Source organism: Sardina pilchardus, chromosome 4 (genome assembly GCF_963854185.1).
Source record: "Sardina pilchardus chromosome 4, fSarPil1.1, whole genome shotgun sequence".
Classification (NCBI taxonomy): Eukaryota; Metazoa; Chordata; class Actinopteri; order Clupeiformes; family Clupeidae; genus Sardina; species Sardina pilchardus.
The window spans coordinates 12,882,329-12,909,710 of NC_084997.1; the positions used below are offsets into that span (position 1 = coordinate 12,882,329).

General features: G+C 47.7%; 2 protein-coding genes across 4 annotated transcripts in view; both read left to right on the forward strand.

The window, feature by feature from the left end:
• The window catches only part of tbc1d4 (TBC1 domain family, member 4), a 33,659-nt gene extending 12,662 nt beyond the window's left edge, over positions 1–20,997 (forward strand). Inside the window, exons 5-20 of one of the 3 annotated variants that reach the window (XM_062534211.1) lie at positions 97–229; positions 436–527; positions 672–782; positions 1,673–1,795; positions 2,405–2,464; positions 7,746–7,954; positions 8,592–8,744; positions 11,377–11,528; positions 11,818–12,021; positions 14,527–14,688; positions 15,103–15,261; positions 16,066–16,310; positions 17,408–17,567; positions 18,031–18,200; positions 19,532–19,708; positions 20,661–20,997. In XM_062534211.1, coding sequence (XP_062390195.1) covers positions 97–229; positions 436–527; positions 672–782; positions 1,673–1,795; positions 2,405–2,464; positions 7,746–7,954; positions 8,592–8,744; positions 11,377–11,528; positions 11,818–12,021; positions 14,527–14,688; positions 15,103–15,261; positions 16,066–16,310; positions 17,408–17,567; positions 18,031–18,200; positions 19,532–19,708; positions 20,661–20,909 — 2,559 coding nt within the window. In that variant the 3' untranslated portion in view covers positions 20,910–20,997. The remainder of the gene's footprint in view (positions 1–96; positions 230–435; positions 528–671; positions 783–1,672; positions 1,796–2,404; positions 2,465–7,745; positions 7,955–8,591; positions 8,745–11,376; positions 11,529–11,817; positions 12,022–14,526; positions 14,689–15,102; positions 15,262–16,065; positions 16,311–17,407; positions 17,568–18,030; positions 18,201–19,531; positions 19,709–20,660) is intronic. The other 2 variants (XM_062534212.1, XM_062534213.1) reach the window with 2 other exon arrangements.
• A 1,810-nt stretch (positions 20,998–22,807) lies between these two features.
• LOC134078001 (uncharacterized) overlaps positions 22,808–27,382 on the forward strand; it is a gene marked incomplete at its 3' end in the record, with an annotated part of 17,863 nt that continues 13,288 nt past the window's right edge. The window contains exon 1 of the mRNA XM_062533632.1: positions 22,808–22,886. Coding sequence (XP_062389616.1) covers positions 22,808–22,886 — 79 coding nt within the window. The remainder of the gene's footprint in view (positions 22,887–27,382) is intronic.

Below are 27,382 nucleotides of genomic sequence, written 5' to 3' on the forward strand. Positions count from 1 at the left end.
TGCTCTCTCTTTCTCTCTCTCCCTGTCTCTGTCTGACTCTCTCTGCCTCACTCTCCCCTTTACTGGTCTCTCTCTCTCTCTCCCTGTCTCTCTCAGGTGGATGAGGTGATGTTGACGATGAAGCAGGCCTTCAGTACGGCGGCTGCCCTGCAGAGTGCAAAGACCCAGGTCAAACTGTGCGAGGCCTGCCCCATGCACGACCTGCACAAGCTCTGTGAGAGGATCGAAGGTAAGAGGGGTTCCAGGGGGACCATTCTGTTTGTGTGGTCATTTTGTTGATTGTTTTTAATTAAAAAATAAATTAAAATGTATTACATTTTATTATTAACATTTCATCTGTTGTGCATAAAAAAATCTGAACGTAAAGAATGTATACATTTACGTGTAAATACCACGTATAACTGCCACGTGTGACCACGACCTATGTGCACTCAGGTCTGTACCCTCCACGGGCGAAGCTAGCCATCCAGAAGTATCTCTCTCAGCTCTCGGACAACGAGCAGGTTGACATTTTTGAGCGTGTCCAGGTAAGAGCCTGTCCGGGCCGTAAGCGGAGCACGGTCGATTCAGGACAGATGGACAGTGTCCAGCGATTCAGCCGGTGCAGACTTAATGGGTCTTTTGTGTGCTGAGGCAGTTCATAACGAGTTCTCTTGTGTCTTGTGTCTCAGAGGATGAAGCCGGCTTCAGATCATGAGGAGAATGAGCTGGTGATTCTCCATCTGAGACAGCTGTGTGAGACCAAACAAAAATCCCATGTGCACATTGGAGAGGCCCCTCAGGTACACACACATACATACACACACACACACACACACACACACACACACACACACACACACACACACACACACACACAATGATGCAACACATACCCAAACCCAAATATATGCAGAGGTATGCATGTAAGTACGTAAAAGTTCATGCATTCATATTCATTCCTCAGCACGTGCATTACATACATAGAGATGTAGTTTCAGAAGCACACAACGGAAGTACACACTTTGACACTTTCCTGTGCCTCAAGCATAGTCTCGAAACACAAACAAACACACACACACACACACACACACACACACACTCCTTGTTGAGTAAGTCTCCAGTGTGACCGTCTACCCACTCTGTCTGACACTGATGAGGATCAGGTGAACTTGCCTGTCAATCTTGTCTGACCCCCCTTCTCTCTGTCTGTCTCTCTCTCTCTCTCTCTCTCTCTCTCTCTCTCTCTCTCTCTCTCTCTCTCTCTCTCTCGTGTGCATTCTCTCTCTCTCTCTCTCTCTCACGTGCATTCTCTCTCTCTCTCTCTCTCTCGTGTGCATTCTCTCTCTCTTTCTCTATCTCTTCCTGTCTCTTGCCTACCTGACTTGCTGCCCTGACAGCTGAAGGAAGTGAACTCTTGAAACTGCCCGCAGCATTTCCACATATAGCAGCAGACGATTAGAGCTGTCTCTCTCTCTCTCTCTGCCTTGGACTCTCTGTGCTAGTCTTCCTGGGACCTGTGCTGGCGTAGCGTCTCGGAATGAATCTCTTTGAATTCCCCTAACCACATGCCCCAGTTTCATTAATCACATAACGTACGTGGCAGGATTGATAATCACTCTTTCTTTTTTCCCCTTGTTCCCCCCCCCCCCCCGCTACTCTTTCCTTCTGTTCTTTGATGATGTGTTTGCAGAATGCACCAAGCGGTGGGACCGCCGCGGACAACTCGTCCACCGCAGGGCGCTCCAAACTGGACCTCCTGAAGAACAAGGCCCGCAACTCCCTGACCAGCTCCCTGGAGAACATCTTCTCCCGGGTCTGTGCAGCCGCCGCGTCGCTCCGTTGCGTTCCGTATTGTCCTGTGCTGTTGTTGTTCTTGTTTGTTGCTCGTCAGGGAAGGGATTTGGGATTGACCCATATTCGACGTAAGTGAGTGAGTGCCTACGACCACAGCGGCTCGAGTGGTGTGATCATATGATTAGTGCCTTTGTCGGGCAGGAGGACACTGGTGTGTCGGACACAACGTCCCCCACCATCTGCTTATTGCTTATCTGTTTGCAAGTCTCCCCCCCCAAACAAATCCTCTGAGTCGACAATAGCAAACCGATGAAATTCAAATTGTTACTTCAGAGTTCAGTATTGTCTGTGTTTACTGTGTTTATTGTCTGTGTTGTCTGTAAACATGTGTGATAGCAAAGTTTCCAGTATTGGGATAAAGGATGAAGTGTTTGATAGAAGGGTTAACTGTATAGGAGGCATGCATGGGCCTTGCCACTTAGTCTTTAGCCGTGTGATTTCCCAAGGCAGAATATTTCTCTGTATTTGATTTCTGTGAAACCCTTGTGACCTGTGAGCTTTATGTGCTGCCCTTGAGCGATTCCTGGAGGCGCTGGCCTCTGACGGTCATCTCTGTTCTCGTGCGCAGGGAGCCAACCGCATGCGTGGCCGGCTGGGAAGCATGGGCAGCATGAGCAGCTTTGAACGGGTGAGTATTCGCCCACCTTCGTCCAAGCACTGCAGTGTGTGTGTGAGAATACCCAGAACTACTCCTCTTGCACTCATCCACACACACACACACACACACACACACACACACACACACACACACACACACACACACACACACACACACACACACACACTGTAAACAAACATTCCAACCAGTCCACTGAACCAAGTTCACTCCCCTCACTGCATTTAAGAATACTCAGAGCTGTTGCACACACACACACACACACACACACACTCACACACACACACACACACAGTTACACTATCTGACCCATGTAAACAAGTTTGTTCCATAACCTGACATCTCCCAACGCTCCTAGGCTGCATCCTCAGTCATGAGCATGTGAATGGCTCCAGTCTCTGGACAGGAGGCGTCCATCAAAGAGACCACCCTGTCCAACTGGTGATCTACTACATGTTTTGCAGTGCTAATGCCTGCCCCCTTGGTCAAACACCACACTCGGGTGTGAGGAAGGAAGGGAAAAAAAGGGGTAGAGAGAGGTACAGAGAGAGAGAGAGAGTGAGAGAGAGAATGTGAAAGAGTGAGAGGGTAGGAGGCTGAATTGAAGAAATGAGCAAAGAGACCACAAGAGAGAGAGAGAGAAAGAAAGAAAGAAAGTAAGAGAGAGAGAGAGGGACTTCTGAGACAGAGTGATTCAGGGCCTGAGCCATCCTGCCAAGTGCCTGTCGTCGGCTGGCAGACGTTTCTCCACGCTGATCAGGCGGGTCCCGGGCCCCGGGCCCTCATCTTCACCCTGGTGCAGAATGTGGTGTGTGTGTGGCTGGGACCCTCGGGGAGGCCCCTCGGCTGCCCGCCGCCCCTCCTGATGGCCCTCAGGGGCCTCCACAGGAGTCCTCTCATGACCCAGGCGCCTGTCGGCCCTCCATCTCCTCCTGTTGCGACGGACTGACCGTCCACACCAGCCGCCCCGCTGCTGCTCACAGAGCCATAGACCAGGTTGTGAGATACTGAGACTTGTTATTTTACATACCTTCTGTCTGCGTCTCACGCTGTCCTCATACGGTATGGCATCACAGAGCTGCATGTTGGGTGGGGAAAAAAGCTAATAGTCAAGACGTGAATTGCAAAACAACGTAACGTTCCGACTGCTACGGATTATTGGTATTTCTAAAACGGATAGTTCCGGTCCTTGATTGTGATTGACAATTGTGGCTGAATCGCGTTCGATGCCGTTGTAAATATCACGATAAACTCACACCTTGACCGCATTTCGTTTTATAGTAATGCGCTACCACAAAACTAGCACAAAAGTTAGAGTGGCTGCGTCTTGTTGTTGCATGGCAACCATTCATATGCAGGGAATATATTTATTGGCGGAAGAAAGATTATCTATGAATACATCGTTATATTGTCGTTGCTGTGCTTTCGTTTCATGTAATCTTGCTAGATCGACGTAGTAACCGTTTTAGAAAAGCAATAAGCCACTTGAGTCCGTGGGTTATACTGTATAATCGAACAGCTAAGGAGGTTTTAGGCACTCCGCTTCACATCGTGCCTAACAACGCCCCTTAGCTGTTCGATTATACAGTATAACCCACCGCCTCTCGGGGCTTATTGCTTAAGTCTGTGGGTTCAAAAGAAACCTCTAATGTAACAGTAATGGTTGTCCCAACTGCCTGCTCTCTGTAGCTCCTCTAGAGTGGAACGGATGATGTGTGACTCATGAAGATGCTGCATTCATGGAGGGTGGATTCTCATCCTCTACATAAATGCTGTGGAATAGATCCTGACACTCAGAAGCACAGCGTCTCATCTCCACAAACACAATCCACAAATAGCTCTCACTATCTCTCCCCAGTTCTCCATCTTAGCTATAGTAGGTGTGAGTCAAGTGCTACTGTACTGGGCTAGGTAGTTTCACAATCAGGGTGAGTGCTTGACATGATTTACAGACAGATCTAAGAACATTATATATCCTAAATAATATATGATTTATCCTTCAACAAATGTAGGTTAAACAATATTTAGATGTTTTGATTAAATTCAATAGTTGAGTTTTAGGCCTTATTGTGAAACCCTGATTGTGAAAGTACCCACTTGGGTATGTGTTTGGCCCAGTGTCATGTATAATGGCTGTATGACGTCGGCCAGGCTGCATCCTCGAGGCAAAAGCAGTTAGTAAAAGCTGATAAAGGAAGATAACTGCTTAAAAAAGAAAAAAGGATCACTGCACACCATTGGACTACACTTTTATACTTTTATTATAAAAGTATAGTAATAAAAGTCTAAAAGTGTAGTCCAGTGGTGTGCGGTGATCCTTTTTTCTTTTTTATTAATCGTAAACCTGCAAGTCACCAGCGTCCAACGACCCAACTTAATTGACTGTGCAAGGGGATTTTGGATTTTTTTGAAGATAACTGCTTACTGATTACATCACCCACCAGTAGGAGTGTGTGGAACTCAGTTCACTCTTCTATTGTCAGAATGCCACTGATCATCATCATCATATTTACATTCTCTACCGCTTAGTCTGCTTTTCACAGCAGCAGGCAAGGGTATATGGTTAAGAACACATTAAGCTCCAGGTGTACATCAGGTGGTGCCTTTTACCTCTGCAGGTGAAATAGCACACCTGCTTGCGGCCCTTGGGCTCACGTGTCTCCTGGCTGCTCGCTGTCCGTTTGTTCCAGAACACTAGTCTCTATCTAGCATTACTGTTTGTTTTGCCTGCTCTATGCTGCTGTTGGCACACCGCCGTATGGATTACTTATTTGGATACCGTTCTCGCCTTTGTTTATGGATACCACCAGGACACTTGGGAGCATAAACTAACTTTTAAAACTGTCCGGTGTTAAGCAAGGCTGCTCAGGCTCTGGCCCAGAGGGAGTGAATTAGGTGGAAGGTAAGCTGACTTCTCCCTTTTGCTCGCCAAGTTAGCACTCACTCACAGGCAAGCTGGAGTCTCGCAGGTTTTTTTCTCATTCTGAAGAGAGTGGTTGTTGGGTAGTTGGTCCTTGCTAGCACCATCAGCAGCGTATTTCTTTGTCGGATAGCTAGTCTGCCATTCAAATCCAATGTCTGTGATTGAGAGGTATTGATAATATTTAAGCTCCAAAACCAGTCACAGACTGCATCTTTAATATTAGGGTGTCTAGATCTGATGTCACAGTTGAATTGCTTTGAATTGTGGGAAGAGTAGGTGTGGACTGCGCACATGCAGCGCAGATGAAGCTGCTTCCTGCCTGGCGGTGTGAGAGGTGTCTGTGGTGAGAGGATAGGGCAGGGCCCATGTGAGCTGGGAGATGAAGTGATTAAAGCTGTCAGATGTGACACAAACAACCTGCAGCGCACACACACTCTTCCACACACAGACTCAAAGAAGAGATTGGTTTTATTTTTATTTATTCATATTTTTTTTGTTTTCATTGAGAATTTACACGGACTTTCCACAGAGAGGGAGTGGTAGACATTTGGCAAATTAATTGACAGTTACACTGTTTGCTTCTTTTAAAGGACAGTGTTTATGGGTCAGTGTTCTTACACACACAGAGACCAGGCTTGCCCTGTCTTTGCAACCAGAGATGGCCAGCACTTTGATTGCACTTCTTTATTCTGCTGAGGAGCAGTTTATCTGAGTAATCACTGCAGTTCTTTGTTGACTCTCTGTCTCTTTGGCCTCAGAGGTAAATGAAATGCATTAGTGTGGTGCTGCTCTCCAAAGCTCTGCACTCTCAAAGTCTCGCATTCACCCCAACAATGTATTGGCACACGCACAGCAGAGCCAACCAGCTCATCAAGTGCAGTTGGGATGCGCTGTGTTGGCCAACAACACAGTCAGTAATTTAACTGACACTTTTAAAGCATCCACATGGGCCGGAGAGAAGTCGGGTCGAATCAAGAAGCCTTTGATTATGGGATGACTGCAATGTTTATTGAAACCGTCCATCACTACAGTTTCCACGATTCTCAGTAACCTACAGTCACTCCTGAGTTTGTCAGTTGTAGTGATGTTGATATGACATCTCCTAGAATGGCTTTTATGTGACTAAAAGTAGTGTGTGTGTTTTGTGGGATCTTTAAATGCTAAATATACTGAATTATATAACTTGACATTTGAGAGGGATTTCTTAATGCAATTGTGACGCTTTTGGCTGTTGGATTTGGTACAACATGTTTTATTGACTTTGAAAATCACTCTGCCAAGGTCAAGGTCAAGTTCAAGTCCAAGTCCCCCGAGTTCATGGCAGACCACGTAGAGCCGCTCTCACCCGCTATCAGCCAAACACATCGCTGTCCCTCTCAATAAGACGAGCCTGTTTATTCGGATCCCTTCTTCTCTTGCCCTTTTTGGGCCTTTGTGGAGCCTGCTTGTGTGTGTGAGTTATGTAAACAGCAGATGGTGTGTGTTAGTGTGAGGTGAGTGAGTGAGTGAGTGAGTGTGTGTTTCCAGTGGCCTGTGTTCCTCCTGGCCCTGGCCTGAGCCTGAGCCCTCGTATTCGCACTGCTGACTCACAGCAGCGCTGGGTCGGGATGTTGTGCACAAAGCAGGAAACGGAGAGAGCTGCTTTTGGAAGAGAGGAAGTTCTGCTCAGAGCTACAGAGGGATGGAAAGGGCAGAAATGCCTTCCTCTGTGGGTCTGTGTAGTAAGCAAGGTTAACGTCACTATTGTTCACCTCCACATAGTGGTACACACTCTGTGTGTGTGTGTGTGTGTGTGTGTGTGTGTGTGTGTTGTGAGCGCGTGCAGAGTCACAGGACACAGGCCATTAGCATACAATAGATCAGAGAGTGCACACACACAGTCAGACTGGACAGACACACGCTACTGTAGGTCCTCACTCTCTGCTCTGCTGCTGAGGTCCAGACTGGTTCTAGGGACAGGTGAGGTAAGAGCTCTCAGGTTCTGTACATGCCTCATGCGTAGACTTCAAGGGAAGGTGATGTGGCGTTTGACCAAAACCTTTTGGGAATAGGGTCTCTGTGAAGTGTCATATTGCAGCGTGTCAGATTGCAACATGCGCTCATTGTGGACATGAAAGCAACAGAACACTGGTTTTGAACTGAAATGCTGCAGACCTTGAACCTGAATGTTACATTGTTATATGAATGCCTCAGTGCTGTGTGAAGTGTAGCAATTTTTTAACATTTTGATGCTATTGGTTGGTTGTTTTTAGTTTCCTATATAACCTCATACACAGACAGGTAGAGTACGTGCACAGGCACACACACACACACACACACACACACATTCTTTCTTCCCATCCCGCTGGTAACACTCGTCTTTGCTCCCAGCAGGACGAGTCTCCCGGAGACTCCCCACCTGGAACACCGCCGGGTTTCCTTGACGACGACCCCGAGGCCGCGCCCTTCCGCCGGCGCGCCCACACCTTTAGCCACCCGCCCGTCAAGAAGCGCATCTCCTTCACCGACACCCAGAGCAACACCACCAAAGCCCCACTCCGCCGGCAGCAGTCTGTGGCCCCAGAGCTCCTCCAGGGCAGGTATGTCACTTCCTGCCACATCATTTCCTGTCTGCAGTCAGGGGACTCACTTCCCTTGTCTTCCATCATGCGTCTGTGACTTGTGTGCTGGTCAGCAGCTGGGTTGAGCTTGAGTCAAGCCCTTGATGTCCGATGGCTGGACGTCAGCTACTTTGTGAAACCAGGGTTTCAGTTTTTAATGTCTTTTTCTTATCTCTTGTTTTTTGATGACACAGCTTGCAGTCAGATTTGGTTATATAGTGTTTGTTTTAATACTGAAGCTGATACTGAATATAGAGAAGTGTTCTCTAAGGTGCAAGTTCCTTGACTTATAACATTGAAACTAATGTGTTTGAAGTGAGCAGCATGTCCACACCATAAAAGCAGTGTTCTTGTTCTTTTGCTTGTTTAACTTTTACACACACATTTTCATTGGAATACTTTGTGCCTTCCTGGCTTCCATTCCATACAGCACATTACATGCATTGGTTTGAACTACTTTTAATTCTTCACACATTATGATTTTGACTAGCACTAGCTAGGACTGGAATGGTTTCTGGTGGTTGATGTTTTTTTTTGTGAAGCATGACTGTGTAACCAATGACTATTTGGTGGCCTTTTTATGTCTTGGGTCCCGTGCCACCCGCCCCTTCCCCAGCCCGACGGCCCTCAGGCGAAAGCGCAGCATGTCGGAGAGCGAGTCCACCTTCAGCCTCCCTTCCACCTTCTCCACCCCCAGCTTCCTGAAAAGTTTTTACCAGGGCTCCCTGGGCTCCCTCGGGTCCCTCTCCGACCTCGGGACCCTCAAGAGGTGAGAGGGGATGGGGCTCCATGCTGCCTCATCCCCCCCCAACCCCCAACTCTGCCAGCACTTTTTTAACCACGCTGAAATGCTGTGCTGGGAAGAGGGTTTGCAGGGACGTGGGTGGGGGATGTAGGGTGTTCGTGGCGTGACAGCCATTTTCGTGTGTCCAAAGGTGCTTGCCGCCCGTCACTGTGTCCTCTTGTCGCTCTGCGTGTTAAAGGAATAAAAGATAAAAGATCACCGTTGTCCTCGTCGCTCTTCGCCACTCTTCGTCACTCTTCTCTTCTCCAAAAAACGTCACAGCTGGACTCTTCTCTATTCGCTGTCATCAGAAGCCAGAACAGAAGCTTGGGGGGAACCGCTCTCATTTACAATGCCCCCCTCTGCCTGTTGTGCATGCCTGTGCTTCTAAGCCCTCTACGCACTGAAGCGTTGTTTTCACAGCACATTCTACTTTTGACCAACGCTCTCACTGTAAAGGGTACTAATGATTCCAGGTTTGCTTGCTAGTCTTTATAGCTTCAAAACTAACATGTTTTTTTTCCCCCACACAACATGCTTTATTTCACTTTTGCCAGATTAATTCTGCTAATCAGGTAGATATAAAAGTCATGATAGTGCCTTGTTATTAGACTTAGACTTAGACAATGGATCTGTTGGATGAAATTGCTGACAAGGGAATAGGCCTGGTGAGTTTCTGTGATTGTAATGGAGGAAATCACACTTGAAATGAGCTGATAATTGACTTGGCTTTGTGCCAACTGACATACCACCAACCAGACAGCCTGTAGTACTTTTCCACAAGTCTGATAACCTCTTGCACAATGCTAAATTGGCATTGAACTACTCTGCTAGCTAATGCCTATGCAGCCTGGATATCTGTGTTAGGGATGTGAATACCTTAGCCCCAGCTGCAGGCTTTCTCGCTTGTAAAGGGTAACATTTCCATTTCAAATGTGAACCTACTTTTCCAGGCTGGTGGTATTCCTTCATTTGTTTAGTCATTTGTTTGTTTATTGGTTTATATATTTATTTATGTATTCATTCATTTATTTATTTATTTAATTTATTTCATTAATTCTTTCTGTCCGTGTGAGAGAGGCGAGGCTATACTGTGTTTGCCGTGCAGCTTCTAATGTCACCAGACAGGTCACTAATGGAACAGTAGACCGGCACAAAGCCGCTGTTTGCGGAATGGGGAAACCGGGTCAACCTTGGAAGCGTTTTCTCCCAAATCCTTGAGCTTGTGTGACACAGGGTTTCCTGTTTTATTTCTTTTTAAGATTTTCTTTTGTATCCATTTGAGTTGTTGAAATGCCCATCCTTTCCCTTGAGTCTGTAACAGGGGGAGGTAAACAAGTTAGTTTAATTGGAGTCACTGGCAGACATTGTTGGACAAATAAAAGGTCTCCAGGGTTCAGGAACTGTTGTATGGACAACAGTGGACTGGCCCAGCAGTAGCTTCCTCCTGGTCTCCGACAGCTCTGTGAAGCCTGGGGTCAGTTGCGTCCTGCTCCACCATCCATTCACATCTCCAAGTCTGAGAGAGCACTTAACCTGCAGGGTATTGGGCCTTTGCTCTGTCTGACATTACTGGTCACTTGGATTGGTGGAAGCATGCTTATTTGTTTCTTTATTCTGAGATGCGTTAGTCTTAATAAGACATTCAGCAGTGGTATGTTTGTTCGTTCGTGTACAGTCACACCGGTGGGACAGGAATGTTGGAAAATTTGTCTTCTAAAGAACATCTGGGTTCATTGACAACATATAATTTTAGAACCTTGAATTGTTGCAGAATGGAATCTTATGTTCAAAAGCCCACACCGTTTAAAGGTTAACTTGGATAGTCCACCCACAGACTATCTACACATGCTCAGATTATCAACAAACTCTCTGTTGACTCTGTTAATTGCAATTAATGGTTAAGGTTCAGGTTGAGTTTGGTTAAGGATATTCAGCAATTGTTCAACAGCAGTTATACCTACCGAACTTCATACTAATGAAGTCTCAGAGCCGGGTAAACTATCCAAGTGAAATCTTACCCTTTTTTCGACACGCTGTTGCGTGTTACACAAACACTCATGAATTTCAAGATGACAACCATAATAACATCTTGAAGGTTTACTGATGTTTCTTCTTGACTTTTTATCCGTCTCCCTTCATGACATGCACATTTTTCTCAAGATTTGTGTTGCATGTACAGTATTAACACGTTTTCTCTTTTCGCAGGTATTTGTGAACTAATGATGAATAGATTTAATTAGTTTAACCTGTGTTGTCTTTCATGTTTTAACTTTGCAGGTGAGATGGTTGGGCACCTTAACAACTTGTCAAAATATGTCAAAGCACATAAAGTTCTTACTATATAGTGAATGTCTTTGTGTGGGTGTCTGTGTGGTTTTTGTTTTCTTGCTTGCTTGTTTTGGTGTAGATTTGCCTCAAATCACAATTCATATACTGTATGCATACTGACTCCTTCGTTGTGTGTGTGTGTGTGTGTGTGTGTATGAGAGTGTTTTTGTGAGTGAGTGTGAGAGACAGCACTGACATGAGTGTACAGTAGCAACCAATGTCTGTCTTCCTGTGTGTCAGTATGTGTATGTGCTGTATTGACTGACTGTGTGTGTTTGTGCATCAGTAATGGAGAGGGCCGGAAGAGGACCTTGTCGGGCTGCAGCACTGACTCCCTGACAACACCCACCAACACCCCACGCAGAGTCTCCTGGCGTCAGAAGATCTTCCTGAGGGTCGCTACGCCCCTCAGCAAACAGGGCTCCATGAACTGCCCAGGTGTGTGTGTGTGTGTGTGTGTGTGTGTGTGTGTCACACAGAGAGAGAGAGAGTATGCATGTACACCTACAGATGACAGACCCACCACTGTTTTTAAGTGTTCAGTGTGGTCATTCTGTATGTATGTACTTATGTATGTATGTATGTATGTATGTACTGATGTATGTATGAATGCATTTTTGTATGTTCATACGTGTGGTTCTAGTTTGTGTGCCATCCGTTTCTCACTAATGCTAAAACATTCTCTTGCCCTCTTGACCGCGCTGCCTGGCCTGGGTGACTCTAACAGACATGGATGTCCGTGAGCTGCTCCCGCTGTCCCCTCGTGCCCTGGATCAGGACCCCTTGTCCCGCCTGCTGTCCCCAGACCAGGAGCCCTTCTCTGGGGAGGACGGCCGCCGCAGCCCCGCAGAGTATCGGTCCCTGTGGAGGAAGGCCATCCACCAGCAGATCCTGCTGCTGCGCATGGAGAAGGAGAACCAGCGCCTGGAGGGTCAGTAGACACACACACACACACACACACACACACACACACACACACTGGTACATAGCACTCGGCAACAATAGGCTTGCACACCAATGCAATAAAATCTAGGGGTTCTAAATGACCACAGCCGTGGTAGTAAGAGTATCTGAAGCTAGTGGTGGGATGGGAAGACTCGAGACTCAGCCAACCCAAGCTTTTCAAATGAGATTCCCAAACACACCAAAGATAACTCACCAAGTCGAGAGCTGGCAAACACTCCATTCAAACAGTGACCCCCCCCCCCCCTCCCCGTTTAAAAGCCTAATTTCAGATATGCACAGACACACTACTGATAACCTTATCTTTGAAGATATTACACACACACAAACATATGCATGTGCACACACACACACACACACACACACACACACACACACACACACACACACACGCGTTCACCCATCCCACCCACCCACACACCCACCCACACACACACACACACTTCAAATGCACAACACAAACATGCAAAGGTCAACCACCACTAGCCACCACAAATAGCTGATCATCGTGTTTATGCAAACACACACAGGGTATGCAGGGTCAGTAACTCTACCAACACCTTACTACCCTTACTTTGGATATATTTGTGTATGCAAATAGACAGACAGACACACACACACACACACACACACACACACACACACACACACACACACACACATACATACGCACATACTGTATCATCAGTGTCCTGTTTCACCATAATTACATTGTGTGGTATAATGAAGAGGAAAAAATGGCCTTGAAAATGCACATCTAAAAGAGAGTGTTTGTGAGACACTGACGGATCATATGGTGCACACAGTAAAATAAGGCTGGGGCTGACACATGGCACAGATGTCAAGTTTACTCACACACACACACACACACACACACACACACACACCTTCTGTGTTGTTGCTGGTATTCCTCTAAAATACACACTGTAATATTTCTGGAACTTTTCACACTCCCTGACTTACCCCAGAGAGGAATGGGAGACGCCATGTTGGCTCCCGTTAAGTTGTGTTTCTCTTTCGGTCCAGTGTTTATTTTTAGAGAGGTCGAACGCTTAAGGCTCCGGAGCGACACTATTTTCGGACAGGAATGTTTAGATTGAGCGGTCGGCCCCTCTTCAAGAACTCATTTTGAGGATTTCGGGCGCCCAATTTGTTGGGCTTTTCGGTGCCCTGGTCAGCCAGTGTTATGACTGAGGTCATCGCTGGCCACCAAGGGACTTCAAATGTGTGGGAATGTACACAACTCATGAATGTGCTCAAAAGAAGATTGTTCAAACACTGCCCTCTATAGACAGAATGGAGGATTGCATTATTTACGTCATCCCAACATCTCCCCCCCCCCCCCCCCTGTGTGTCTGTGTGGAGGTGTTCCTGAGTAGCCTGGCACGCCCTCCCAGTGACGCAACGCCTTCAGGCTTTTGCTGCTGGTCTGGTCAACTGCTCATTGAGAAGGATTTCTGAGTTCCCGAAATCTGCGGAACTGCCCCCTTTGGTCGAGAACCAATCAACTTTGAGCAGCTCCAACGTCTCTGGGTAGAGGCGTGTTCAAGGCAGCGGAAAGAGTGTTGTTATTGGTTTAAACTCGGCAATCCGCTTTCTGACATCTACCAGTAGCAAATCGAGGCACTTAAAGGAGGCGGGTCAACCAGCGCTGGCAAGAAACCGTGTTAGCACAGGCTGTTGGTCAGACTAAAGTCTCGCAGAGCCTTTGAAAGTCGATGGTAATCAGGCTAGTTCCTGAGGATCTTAAGTGTGATGGCTCTGTCCCTTTGATTAGAAGGTAAGAATTGAAAGAGAGCTTTCATGTTGTCACTGTCTGTCTGCATAGCTGTAGACAGCATGGCGAATCTAGGAAGCTGCCCCATAGAGTCTGCTGAGTGTGGCTTGTGCTATAGTTTGATATTGACATGAGGGGTCCGTTTCAAGTAAAAGGCTTGAACTCCCCACAGTTTCAATATGGACTTTCACTGTAGCACTGTGTGCTCTGAAGCTCTGTGAAAGCTGAAAACTGGAAATGTGCTGAAATGCTGAAATGGCTGTTTTCTTTGTCATCTGGGTGAGAAAGGAGAAAGTAGTTTGGAGAGAAGAAAATGGTAACGGTCCTCACCGAGGCACTGTTCGTGTGTGTGTGTGTGTGTGTGTGTGTGTGTGTGCAGCACTAAGCAGATTGTGCAGGCAGAGCACACAGCTAGCAGAGCGTGGACCTCTGGCAAGTGTTTGCTTGAGCGCGAGCGTGTATGATTTAGCACTGCGGTTGTCATGGGGACCAGGTCTCACCTCATCTAGGGTGACAGCCATTTAGGTAACAGACATGACAAGTTCTGTCACAACATTTTGTTTAATCTCTCCCTCCTTCCCTCTGTTGCTCTCCCTGTCTCTCTCTCTCATGCTCTCTTTTGCTTTCTCTCTCTCTCCCTCCCTCTCTTTCTCTCCCTCTCTCCCTCACACCTCTCACTCACACATTCTCCCACAGCCAGCCGAGATGAGCTGCACATTCGCAAGATGAAACTGGACTACCAGGAAGTGGGCCAAGACTCCAAGGACATCCAGGCCTTCTGGGAGAAGAAGCTGAGTGTCCCCAGCAGAGCCAAGGTCCAGTGGGATAAGGACGAGCTCCAGTCCTTCCTCAGCCAGGGTGAGTTAGAGTGTTCGGCCATCCGAGGTGCTGTCCACAGCCTCTGGTCCACTAACAGTCCACTTTGGTTAATCGCCCTGTTCCTGCTCAGATGCGATGTCTGTATCCACAGCAACTGGCCATGATCGGCCTCTTCATTAGCTCATTGTGAAGGGTCAGTCCGGGACTCTGGTGAAAGATTCTGGTGAAATTGGCCACTAATCAAATTGCACGCCTCCATTCTGTGCCCCTGAAGCAATACAATGATTGGCTGGAATAGGCTTCATCCGGTCTGGTCCGGTTCGCTACGAGCCACTTTGTTTCCCATTTCAGTCAGAACTGCAGATGTTCAGGCGTATCACACAGAACAAGCACATATAGTGTGTGATTTAAATCTCTTCTTTCTCTCTCTCTCTCCCTGTGTGTCCCCCGCAGGTGTGCCCAAGAGCCGGCGTGGTGAGGTGTGGCTCATCCTGTCCCAGCAGCACCGCCTGCGGCACCGCCTCCCGTCGCGCCAGGTGCCCCCAGACACGCCCTACCAGGACCTGCTCAAGCAGCTGACCGCCCAGCAGCACGCCATCCTCGTTGACCTGGGTACGTACGCCTACACCTACACCATCACCCCCGTCACACCGGACCGGTAGGGGTTAGTAAACTAGCGCTCAGCTGCGGACTACGTACAGGACACAAGGGGTGTGTTTCCAAAAAGCATAGTTGCAAGCTAAATTAGCAACTTTGCTGGTTGCAATGCAATTTCCCATTGCCGACCAACGAAGTTGCTAACAGGTTACATCGGAGTAGTGGACCAGTATTGGTCAGTACATTAGCATTGAGTTGGAAGGCTGGTCTATGGATGTCTGGAAAAGAAAGGTCAGGGGACAGGGTTAGGGTAATATAATTGCTTTTATAGAATTATTGTTAGGCTGTTATTGCACACCAGGTTCATGCTTGCGTAAGTGCAGGTTGAGCTTTATCTCCAATTGTTGACGCTGTAGCCTGATCTTAACGGAGTTTATATGGTCAACAGTCTTTTTCCATGGCCACAGGGGGGAGCCAATGAGTCACTATGGGCAGATGTAGTCATCTCTCTTTCCTTCTTTCTCTCTCTCTCTCTGGCATCAACCATAAATCATGCACTATCCCATACTGTCAATGACCCTTCTTTATGGCTTTCACTCTTGCTCTCTATTTCTCTCTCAATTCAATTCAAGGTTGATTTATTAGCATGACTCTAGGTACAGTGTTGCCGAAGCACAATTAGAACAGCAAAACAAAACAATTAGAACATTACAACAGTAGCATGTAACATGAAAATCTCTCTCTCACTCTCACTCTTGCTCCCCCTCTCTCTCTCTCTCTCTCTCTCACTCACTCTCTCTCTCCCTCTCTCTCTCTCAGGCCGGACGTTCCCCACACATCCGTACTTCAGCACCCAGTTGGGCGCGGGCCAGCTGTCGCTGTACAACCTGCTGAAGGCCTACTCCCTGCTGGACACGGAGGTGGGCTACTGCCAGGGCATCAGCTTCGTGGCCGGCGTGCTGCTGCTGCACATGAGCGAGGAGCAGGCCTTCGACATGCTCAAGTTCCTCATGTACGACCTGGGCTTCCGCCGCCAGTACCGCCCCGACATGGTCTCTCTGCAGGTGTGTGTGTATGTGTGTTGTATGTTTGTTGGTCATGTACAGCTTCAGCTCACTTTACCACCCCCACATCATGAGATGACCGGAGGTGTGTGTGTGTGTGTGTGTGTATGTGTGTTGTATGTTTGTTGGTCATGTACCACCTCAGCTTCAGCTCCCTTTACCTGCGCTAGTGTGTGTGTGTGTGTGTGTTTGGGATCCTCCCTGAACACCCTGACCTATTTGGAGGTCACATTCTCACACATGATCGCTCATTTCCTCAGAATGACTGTGTGCAGAAGTCTCTCTCTTCAGTTCAAATCTCCTTATAAAACTCCTTTGTCTGTTCTCTAAGCAAGCAGGTAAATATGTACTGGCCATGCTACTGCCTCTGGTGCATTAGAGACCCACTCACAGCCCACAGTAATCACTGCATGATTAAACAAAGAAAGAATGACTCACTTCTTGCAACAACAAGAAGCATTCTCAGACCGAGCGGCCATATGCCAAGGTGGAATGTTTCAACCTGAGTGACTCAGACGCCGTCTAAACAGCGAGAGAGTTTGCCGAAGTCACCTGAAGTGCCTTTCAAACTCAAACACACTATTGTAGGGATTGAAGATTAACCTTGAAAAAATGCACTCTTCCAGTCCTTGCGCGGTGTGACAAAAACAGACGGCTACTGGTTCACAGAACCGCCCACCATCTCCACCCACCCTCACCTGACCCCACCTGTGCCAGCGTTGCGCCACCCAGTCACCAACACAGTGGGCTTTGTGTGTGGCGAGGCGGCAGGTCTCTCCCTACGGTGTTCGTGCCCTGGCAGGTGTGCTAATGTGTAACCCCAGCCGTGCCAGGGAAGGTCGCTCGCCGTCCGGGACTACTGGGCGTCAGGCTGCCCATTCGCCAGCTCCGTCCAAAGTCCACCCTCCTCTTCCCCTCCTCCCTTTGCCTGACTCCGTTACTAAAACCCTCCCCTCTCTGTCCCTCTCTCTCTCTTTCACACACTCTCTCTCTCTCTCTCACACTTTCTTTATCTCTTGCTCTCTTTCTCTCTCTCTCTTCTCTCTCTTCTCTCTCTCTCTCTCTCTCTCTCTCTGACGCTCCTCCCGCCCCCTCAGATTCAGATGTACCAGTTGTCGCGGCTACTGCACGACTACCACCGGCCGCTCTACAACCATCTGGAGGAGCAGGAGATCTGCCCCAGCCTGTACGCCGCGCCCTGGTTCCTCACGCTCTTCGCCTCCCAGTTTCCCCTTGGATTTGTGGCCCGCATCCTCGGTAAGAATGCCACACACTCTTTTGTGTGTGTGTGTGTGTGTGTGTGTGTGTGTGTGTGAGAAAGATGCCTCTCAAAGCAGGCAGCTTCAAGTTTCAGTATTCATTGTTACGCATTGTTAGTGGGAGAAGAAGCTATTCATTTCTATTTAGGGTGATTTTCCACTTGGCATTTTAGATCATTGGCATTCTCTGTTTGAGTTTCTGTGTTTTATATGCTCATTAGTACAGTTTTGTTTGGCTCAGGGACTATGTGTGTATATGGATGTTTTGCATGTATGCTTTTCTCTGTTTGTAGAAGTACTACAGGACTTCTGTCAACATAGACATGTGTGCAATAGACCTGACAAAGCACTTCCCTGTGTGTGTGTGTGTGTGTGTGTGTGTGTGTGTGTGTGTGTGTGTGTGTGTGTGTGTGTGTGTGTGTGTGTGTCTGTGTGTCTGTCTTGTGTGTGCTGTGTTGCAGACCTGCTGTTTGTGCAGGGCACCGAGGTGATCTTTAAGGTGGCTCTGTGTCTGCTGAGCAGTCACGAGGGGGAGATCGTGGAGTGCGACAGCTTTGAGACCGTCGTGGACTATCTAAAGAGCAGCCTGCCCTCCCTCAGCCAGGCCCAGATGGAGCAGATCATCTCGAAGGTATGTGCACAAATCACACAAATTCACACACATACTGTATTCCCACACACACTAACATGAAAACATGTACACAAACATGCAAAGATATACACACACAAACTACACACGACTACAAATCAACTACACACAACTAGGCATGTAACTATACAGTCAACTCACGATTCGATTCGATTTGATACACAATTCAGGGCTCATGGTTAGATACACAACTAGGCATGTAACTATACGGTCAACTCATTCAACACAGCCTATTCAACTCAGCAGGACTGAAATTAAACTACATGTAGGATCTCAGTTCTCAAACTTATTTACTCATTCCTAGTGAAAGATGCAAAAGTTACCACTTCACAAAGCTCAGATATGTTTTCACAAGAACTAGGCCTGGAAGTATTATACATATTTTGTAATAGACATTTATAATTTTTTGAATCGTAAAAAAATTCCACAGTGCATTGTTACAGCCCACAATTCGCAATTGTATTTTTTAATCACGATGCGAACACTGCAACCATACGATGCATTACGACCACATTCACACACACACACACACACACACACACACACACACACACACACACACACACACACACACACACACACACACACCGCTCCACGCTGCAGCCCATCATGATGGGCTCTATGGTAACTGAGGTTTCTCCCAGGTGGCGTCCACACAGCAGTGTGCGCTAGCGCTACACTAGCTCTTCCTGGGCGTGTTTGTCACCCGATAAGCAGAAGTGCAGCGTAGCGTAGCTTCCCATCTTGTGACACACTGTCTCTGACCCTTAGACTGAGATGGCAGTTAGAGTCAGGGGCCCTGTGACTCCGTGGATCATTTATTTGTCTTGAACAAAAGAGGAATGACCTTGTACAAAACTAGGTAAAGATTTATGTTGCTTTAGTTTAAGCTATGCACATGATGTTTTGCATTTGTCATATGTAGAAGACTGCTGTGCCTTCTGTTTTCTTTTCAGGACATTGGTGTTTTACACCAATGCAGGATTGTATGATTGTTTTATTGTGCTTATGCTTTGTGCTTATCTGTGAAGGAATTTGGACACTTGCTTCTGTGTGATTATTTATTAATTTATCTGGGTTTGTTTGTTTCTTTGTTTGTTTAGATTTAATCAAATGTTTTGCCAATACGTTTACATTAGTTAGTAACATTAGTTCACATTGTTTTGTGGTATGGTATCTGTATTGTGTGGTAGGGTGACATGTTTATGTTTGTATCTGTGACGTAATTGAACAAACTCACAGATGTTCAACATCACACTGAAGCCAGCTTTGTGACGTGGGTTTGTGTGTGTGTGTGTTGTGTTTGTGGTCAGGCTACTGAGATGGACATCTCTAAGCAGCTGCATGCGTACGAGGTGGAGTACCACGTCCTGCAGGATGAGATGGTGGACGCCCCCACACCTTCAGAGGACGCCGACCGGATGGACAAGCTGGAGAAGTCCAACGCCCAGCTCAAGAAGCAGAACATGGAGCTGCTAGAGAAACTCCAGGTGTGTGTGTGTGTGTGTGTGTGTGTGTGTGTGTGTGTGTGTGTGTGTGTGTGTGTGTGTTTTATGTTAATACCTCATAGTCTCCAGTTACTGGATTGCAAATTTTTTTAGTTTTTTTGGACAGCTGTTTTTCCATTCCAATATACTTATAGTACTTCCACCACAGAATAAAACGTTCACATACAGTACCTAAACTCTTGTAACACTTCATCCGCCGTACATCTGTCTCCTCCATTGTGTCCACTCCTTAACTGGCCAATAGATGGCACTAGAGCGCAACCTTGAAATCTGACTGCAGGAAGACTAAACTAGAGAAGGAGAGCACCGGGCTACGTGCCTAGCCCCCGTAAGCCTCCCTGCACTTGAGGTCATAGCAGTGACTCAAGGTATAGATTGGTGCCCGTGCCCTTGAGCTCACCTCACACTCTGCGGGCTGATGAGGAAACGATGATGAGGAGGGTGAGCAAAGAGTTTGTCATCAGCCATCGATCACTTCCTTCTTGCTGAGCCCCTTCCTGATTAGTTATTAGGTGTGCTGAGCGCAGAGAGATTTTCCCGGCAAAATCGCAAGCGTGTTTGTCAGAGGACGCGTTTTTGTGTTTTAATGAGCGCTACTTCTCTGTTGAAATGATGTCACAGGAAGTGGTCACGCTGTGCCAGGTGATGTTGAATGGGTTCTTTTTAGTTGCACTCCCTCAATCTCTCAAGTCTTACTGGCTCGGCTCGCGTAAGCGCCAGGTGTCGCATTGATTTGTGGAGTTACTAGCACAACACTTGTATAGACACCATGTTTTCAGCTGTTTTTTTCCCCCCCTCATGTCTATTTTTGCTCCCTGTCTGTCTCTCTGGCCTTCGCTCTGTCTATCTCTTTTCTCCTCCACTCTGCCTCTCTCTCTCTCTCTCCCCCCTCCTGTCTTTTTCTCACCCTCTCTCTCTCTGTCTCCCGGCCCAGGCGGCGCGTGTGAAGATCCAGAGCCTGGAGGTGAGCATGGAGAACTTCCTGTCCCGCGAGAGCAAGATGAAGCACCTGATTCGCTCGCTGGAGCAGGAGAAGGCCTCCTACCAGAAGACCATCGAGCGCATGCGCAGCACGCTGCCCGCCGACGCCTCGGCCGACGTGGAGCTGACCAGCATCAAGCCCAACGGCAAAGCCAAGGCCGCCGCCGCCGCCGCCACCGCCACTACCGCAAAGAAGCCGTGAGGACCGAGCCCGGAGGATTCGGCGTGTGTGTGTGTGTGCGTGTGTTTGTAAGCGGCGTGGTGGTGGTGGTGGTGGTGGTGGTGGTGGTAGTGGTGGAGGTGGCTCTAGGAGGGGGGGATATGTTGGTCTGGCACGGGGGTGGAGGAGGAGGAAGAGGAAGAGGAAGAGGAGGAGGAGGAGGAGGAGGAGAGAGAGAGAGAGAGCGAGTGATGAGGAGGGGGAGGGAGGGAGAGCTGGAACAGAGTGGGTTTGATAGGCTATGTGGGAGGTTTGGCAGGTTCTCTGGTGCTGTCTCCCCTGTCACAGAGCTCTGGAGCTCCCTTCCTCCCTCCCTCCCTCCCTCTCTTTCCATCCATCTCTCTCTCTCTCTCTCTCTCTCTCCATGTCTGTCTTTCTCACTCTCTCTGTCTATCTCTCACTCTCATTTTCCTCCTCTCGGTTTTTGGCTGTTGCGCTGTCTCTGTTTTTCTCTTTCTCACTTGTTCTTTCTCACTCTCTCTCTCCCTCCCTCTGTCTCTCTCTCTCTCTCCCTCTCCCTCTCATTCTCTCTCCCTCTCTCTCTCTCTCTCTCTCTCTCTCTCTCTCTCTCTCTCTCTCTCTCTCCCTCTCTCTCTCCCTCCCCTTGACTGGCTGGGTTGAGGTGTGTGTGGAAGGCGGAGGTGAAGGTGGTACAAGACACTTACTCAGTGTGTGGGTGTTGTCTTCACCTCTTTCTCTTCTTCTCTCCCTCCCTCCCTCCCTCCCTCTCTCCCTCTCTCTCTCTTCCTCTTCTCTGATCCTCAGAGAAATATTCTCTTCATCCTGGTCTCTTCTTCCTCCTCCTCCTCCTCCAGTGCATCTTCACCTGCCAGTGCCACACACACATAGTTTCTCCTCCTCTGTTGATGTTGTTGTTTGAAGTCGACATTGGAAGCTGGGCATCCATTGCCTCCAGCTGAAAGGACATATCTCGCTTTATTCAAAAATACTTGAAAATCATGCGAATGTATATGTTTCGGTTTCTCCTCCCAAAGATGGACATTGATTTTTTTTCTTTTTTTTGTGAGACTGTCAGATAAAAAAAAAAAAAAATGGTGGATCTGGAGGGGATTCACTGAAGCCTTTTCGCTCTCGACACCCTAACGTGAACACTGCACAGACAAGCATCTGGTGTCGGATGGCTGTGATATGGAACATGAGTGACATTAATACTTATGAGAAAGAGAGAGAGAGAGAGAGAGAGAGAGAGAGAGAGAGAGCGACACTACAGGACATACCTACTTCCACGTTGGCTCTCCACCAAGAGCTCTCGTGGCATACGATCTCTCTAGCCGACTTTTCAAAGCAGGATGTGACACTGTTGGCCTATCTTTCAGCTTCCTGTGTGCTTGATGGGTGCGTTTTGAGGGCACATCTTGTGTCGCTCCCAAAGCAGTCTTGTAGTTTAGAAGAAAAAAAACAAACCTCTGGGCTCAGAGCAATCATGCAAGTGTGATGACTGGATATCATACTCATGTCACTGAAAAAGGGAATACACTGTTACACTGTCTGCACGCTGAATATGAAACGTGTGTATGCTACAGTGTATGCAGTTCAGTGTGTGTGTGTGTACGAGAGCGAGAGAGAAAATATGTGTGTGTGTGTGAGTGAGTGAGAGAGTACACAAGCGTACATGCACACACTATTCACATAAGATAGTGTGTGTGTGTGTGTGCGTGTGTGTGTGTGTGTGTGTGTGCGTGTGTGTGTGTGTGTGTGTGTGTGTGTGTGTGTGTGAGTGTGTGTGAGTGAGTGAGTGTACACGAGCGTACATGCGCGCACGCACTATTCACACAAGAAAGATTGTGTGTGTGTGTTGTGCTGCGTTGCGCAGCGCATATGGTCCCCCTCCAATGGCTTCAGCTGTAGAGCATGGAGGGATGGCTGTCTCGGAGGGCCGATCCTGGGCCTTCCTCTCCACTCCTCAGGACCCTCCTGGAGGAGCTCGTGACAGCACTGGTATGCAGCAGTTTCATCCTGTTACAAATCATTTCTCATTCTCTCCCCCCCCCTTCATGCTCTTTTTTGGTAGAAATCCCTCCTTTCCACTCCTTTTCCATGTTGGATTCTACAGTCTCTTTTTGACTATTTGTCTTCCTGTGAAGACAACAGCAGCACCACCACCACCACCACCAACAGCCATCACAAACAACATCAACCTAAAAGACTATCATGCCAGACACATCTGTGGCGTCTGTTGAAGACTGTTTTCGCACTCTATCCCTTAGTGTACACAGACCTGTTCCAAGGAACGATGAGGATCTAAGAGGAACCTCCTGAGGATGTGAGCTTGACTCTTGTGGAGTGCAGTGCGGTTATGTACTGCGTTGGTTCATTCTGACACTCACAACCGTATGCCAATCGCTTAAAAAAAAAAAAAAATGGACAATCACAGCGTCTGTAATTGCTTTGATTTGCTGAAATGTATGATGTACTACATCCTGATGTAAGATGAATGTATCATGTGTCAGGATAAAACTAAAAAAAAAAACACTTAAAAACAACCAAAAGGAGACAGAAAACTCAAAAGAACATGGCACTGTATGAGAAGGCTCCATCTGTGATAGTACTTCAGCTTCTCAAAGCCCTGCAAGTGTAAAGTAATGTAGACTGTGCCTTGGATGCTACACTGAAGAATGCTTCACAATAGAATTGCTCTCCACCGGTGCCAAAACTATGAAAATGGTTTAGTTCTTCCATGTTCATTGTGTTATTGTATTGTTTTTTTTTTCTTTCTTTCCTGTCTCCAAACCCAAAAATGATTTCTCAACTCCCTCCCTGTAGAGATGAGAGCTATATTTTGTCGTGATTGCTGTATTTCTGCTTTATGTAACGTTTCTCTCTGTCACATCTGAAGCCAGGGCGAGGAGCAGCTCAGTGCTTCTTTAATTCTGTGCTGGTTAAGCTTAGGCTTATGTTCAGTGATGCCTGTTGACCTGAAACCAATGCTGTATTGTAAATCTCTGAATCTTGCCTCGTTTTTTTTTTTTTTCAACACTGTTCTTATCTTTTGCGTTTTGGCAGCCATAGATAGGCCATGCATCGCTGGGTAGCCTTTTTTCTTTCTTTCTTTCTTTCTTTCTTACTTGCAAAACAATTCAAGGCAAGGCTCTGCACATTTGAGGACGTCTTCTCTGTCACAAGTGACATTTATATTTAGTCTTACAAAGATGTTTCTAGGGTAATAGTCTTGTCTGATGCATTGTCGGTTTGTTACTTGGCGGTGTTCAACTTTGCGGTGACGGCAACCAAAACCATCACATTTTCTAGTTCCTACGATGCAGCAAAAGTCAAAGAGCAGCTCATCACCGTGACTACAATTCAGAAGTGCCAAAACAATCGCTCTCCTTTATTTCCTCAACGTGACATGTTAAAAGTGAGATCTATCCCCAGCGGATTATGACGGAAGACTTGACATGATATTGCAGGTTTGATGGTGTGTGTGTGTGTGTGTGTGTGTGTGTGTGTGTGTGTGTGTGTGTACACGTATGAGTGTGTGGATGAGTGTGTGTTTAGCTTTGTACTTTTACCCCCTCAGCTTGTGTGAATCTTCAGGTCTGGAAGTAAATCCTCCCTGTGTTTGCACTGTGTGTAGCATTGCGATAGTGCAGTTATTACTGTGGACAGAGACGAGAGTGGATCTATTCCGACCGACTGGCCAGTCAGTTGGCTCTGTGTGTCTGTGGTCTGGCGTATCATCCTGGAGGAACTGTCACATCACATCTCAACAACAATAAAAACAGACTTTTCCTGTCTTTTTATACTCTCACTCTGGCCTTCTGATTTGATTCAAGTGAACTGGTGAACAATGGAATTCCTGTACTGTTTTCAGTTTCTGGTTTGTTGTTTTATTTCAAGCACTATGGTATGCGGAGATGTGATCCTAAAATGGTTATTACGAACATAAAAGTGGAGAAACACATAATGAATTCCCCTGCCCGGCCCAAATCTCCTCTGTTTTAGATTCTGACTAAAGCAAAGAAGGCAACATTTTTGTAATGGTTCATGTAAAAAGCATACCTTTTCTTCCATTATTTTACCACTGGCCTGCACGTCTTCAAAGGTCAGGGTTCCTTGTCAGGGATTTCAACCTCAATCTCATGTGACTGTCTATTGATTTGATCATCAATATGTGGTGTCAGTGAGACGATAACCCCGGAATCTAGTCGTAACCCTGGGAACTTCGAATGGGATAATGAAGACAATCTACACTTTATTTCTTATAGATGCTTTCTATGGAGATCATTTTGGAGGGAAATGCCTAAGGGCCTGTGATGCTAGAATTGTAGTAAAAATCCACCACACTCAATGATCATCAATAATTAATTAATGCTACCTGGGTAGTTGTACAGTGAGATGATAACCCCAGACTCTAGTCATAACCCTGAGAACTTCAAATCACTTTGTGATCCTAGCATTGTAGTACATTTCCACCACACTCAATGACGTGCGAGAGAAATAGAAAGAGAGACATCTTTTTAGAAAGACATTTTAGTCTTTTTAGTGTAGAGGTGAGATTCAGGTTTTGAAAGCGAATCCACCCTTCTGTATCACATCAGCGCATTAGTGTGTCAGTTAAGGCCCCCACATGAACGCAGTGGGCCGCACTGATAAGCGAGCCGGACTCGTCCGTGCTATGGGTGGGGCAGGAAAAGGCCTGAGCCTGCATGTCAGCTGCTGACCTTTTAACACCTTCAGCCAGAGGGGTTGTCCAGAGAGCACAGGACAAGCCGTGCATGCTCTGAACAAAAGAAAAAGCAACATTCCTGCTGTGCGTTCCCACATACGCATTCGCACGAGGAGGAGGAGGAAGAGGAGGAGGAAGATGACTCCTGACGGGCGGAAATGCCTGGATACGGCGTGTCCCTCCAGGGGAATGGTCCCTGCAGGACACTTCCTGTACCGAGCTCTTATCTACAGCGCTGGTGGCGTTGCCTTCGCATTCCCTCCGCGCTCCGCTCTGCTCTCCACTCCCCTCCCTCTCTCTCTCTCTCTCTCTCCCTCTCCCTTTCTCTCTCTCTCTCTCTCTCTCTCTCTCTCTCTCTCTCTCTCTCTCTCTCTCTCTCTCTCTCGCTCCATCCTTCCCTCAGTCTCTCTGTCTCTACCGTCTTCCCTCCCCCTCCCACACGACCCCTTGAGATCCCGGTTTCTGCTGTCAGACACCCACATGTATGTGTGCTCTGCTGTGCCTTTCAATGTGTGTGTGTGTGTGAGAGAGAGAGAGAGAGATGAGGGTGGGGGGTTGTAGCTTGAAGGCTTGGCTGGGAAGGGGGTCCACTAGTGCGGATTTGGACTGTAGGTGGGAGGTGGTGGGAGGCTGGGGGGGGGGGGGGGGGGTCGGTGGTGGTGGGGGGGTGCAGAGAGGGAGGACAGCCGGCAGACAGGCAGTGTCGGGGCGAGGGTGTGTGTGTGTGTGTGTGTGTGTGTGTGTGTGTGTGTGTGTGTGTGTGTGTGTGTGTGTGTGTGTGTATGTTGTGTGCTCCAGCAGGCGAGGAGTGTGGGGGGCTGGGTGTGTGTGTGTGTGTGTGTGTGGAGGTGGATGTCTCCCTCTGCCATATAAGGTGATTCTCCTGCCTGGGCTGTGGCAGAGCAGAACACTGGTGTCTGCTACTGAAAGCACGAATGGTGGGTGGAAAGAAGGAAGGATAGAGAGAGAGAGAGAGATAGAGAAGGAGAGAGATAGAAAGACACCCTGAACGGAGGGGGAAAAAACAGACCCAGGGCATGGTTGAGCAGCCAGGCAGACGGCCTGTAGAAACTTTGCCTGAGCCTTTAATTCCATGTTTTTTAAATCAGGCTTGTATCTGCCCTATCGCTCACACGTTGAGGATGAAGACGTTCGCATTGTAAATGCACTGTTCTGATCCGTTGTTTTCGCAACGTATGGGACATGTTCATGCTTTCCAAAGCTGTTCAGGGAAAATGGGGCGTTTTATGGCTTGAACTGAGCGTGTGTGTGTGTGTGTGTGTGTGTGTGTGTGTGTGTGTGTGTCTGGATGTGTGCCTGTGTGTGAGAAAGAAAGCGGACTCTTCATGTGCTTATGCATGCACGTCTTGGCGTGCATGTTGGAGAGTGTATCAGAGTGATAGCTCGCTGTGTGTGTGTGTTGCTGTGTGTGTGTGTTGCTGTGTGTGTGGCTGTGTGCTGGACAGCGCGCGAGGAGAGGAGGAGAGGGGGGTGTATCCAGGGCGGGTGACCGGGCCGGGGTGGAGAGACTGGGCTGGAGGCAGCTGCAGGGTCTGGCGCTCGGCGCTGGAGACCCAGGTGTGCCGAGTCTGGACTGGGGAGACGGGCAGGCCTGACACACTCCCAGAGGGACGGATCATCCCCCCACATCTCTCTCTATCTCACTGACACACACTTTCTCACACACACACACACACACACACACACACACACACACACACACACACATACACACACACACACACACACACACACACACACACACACA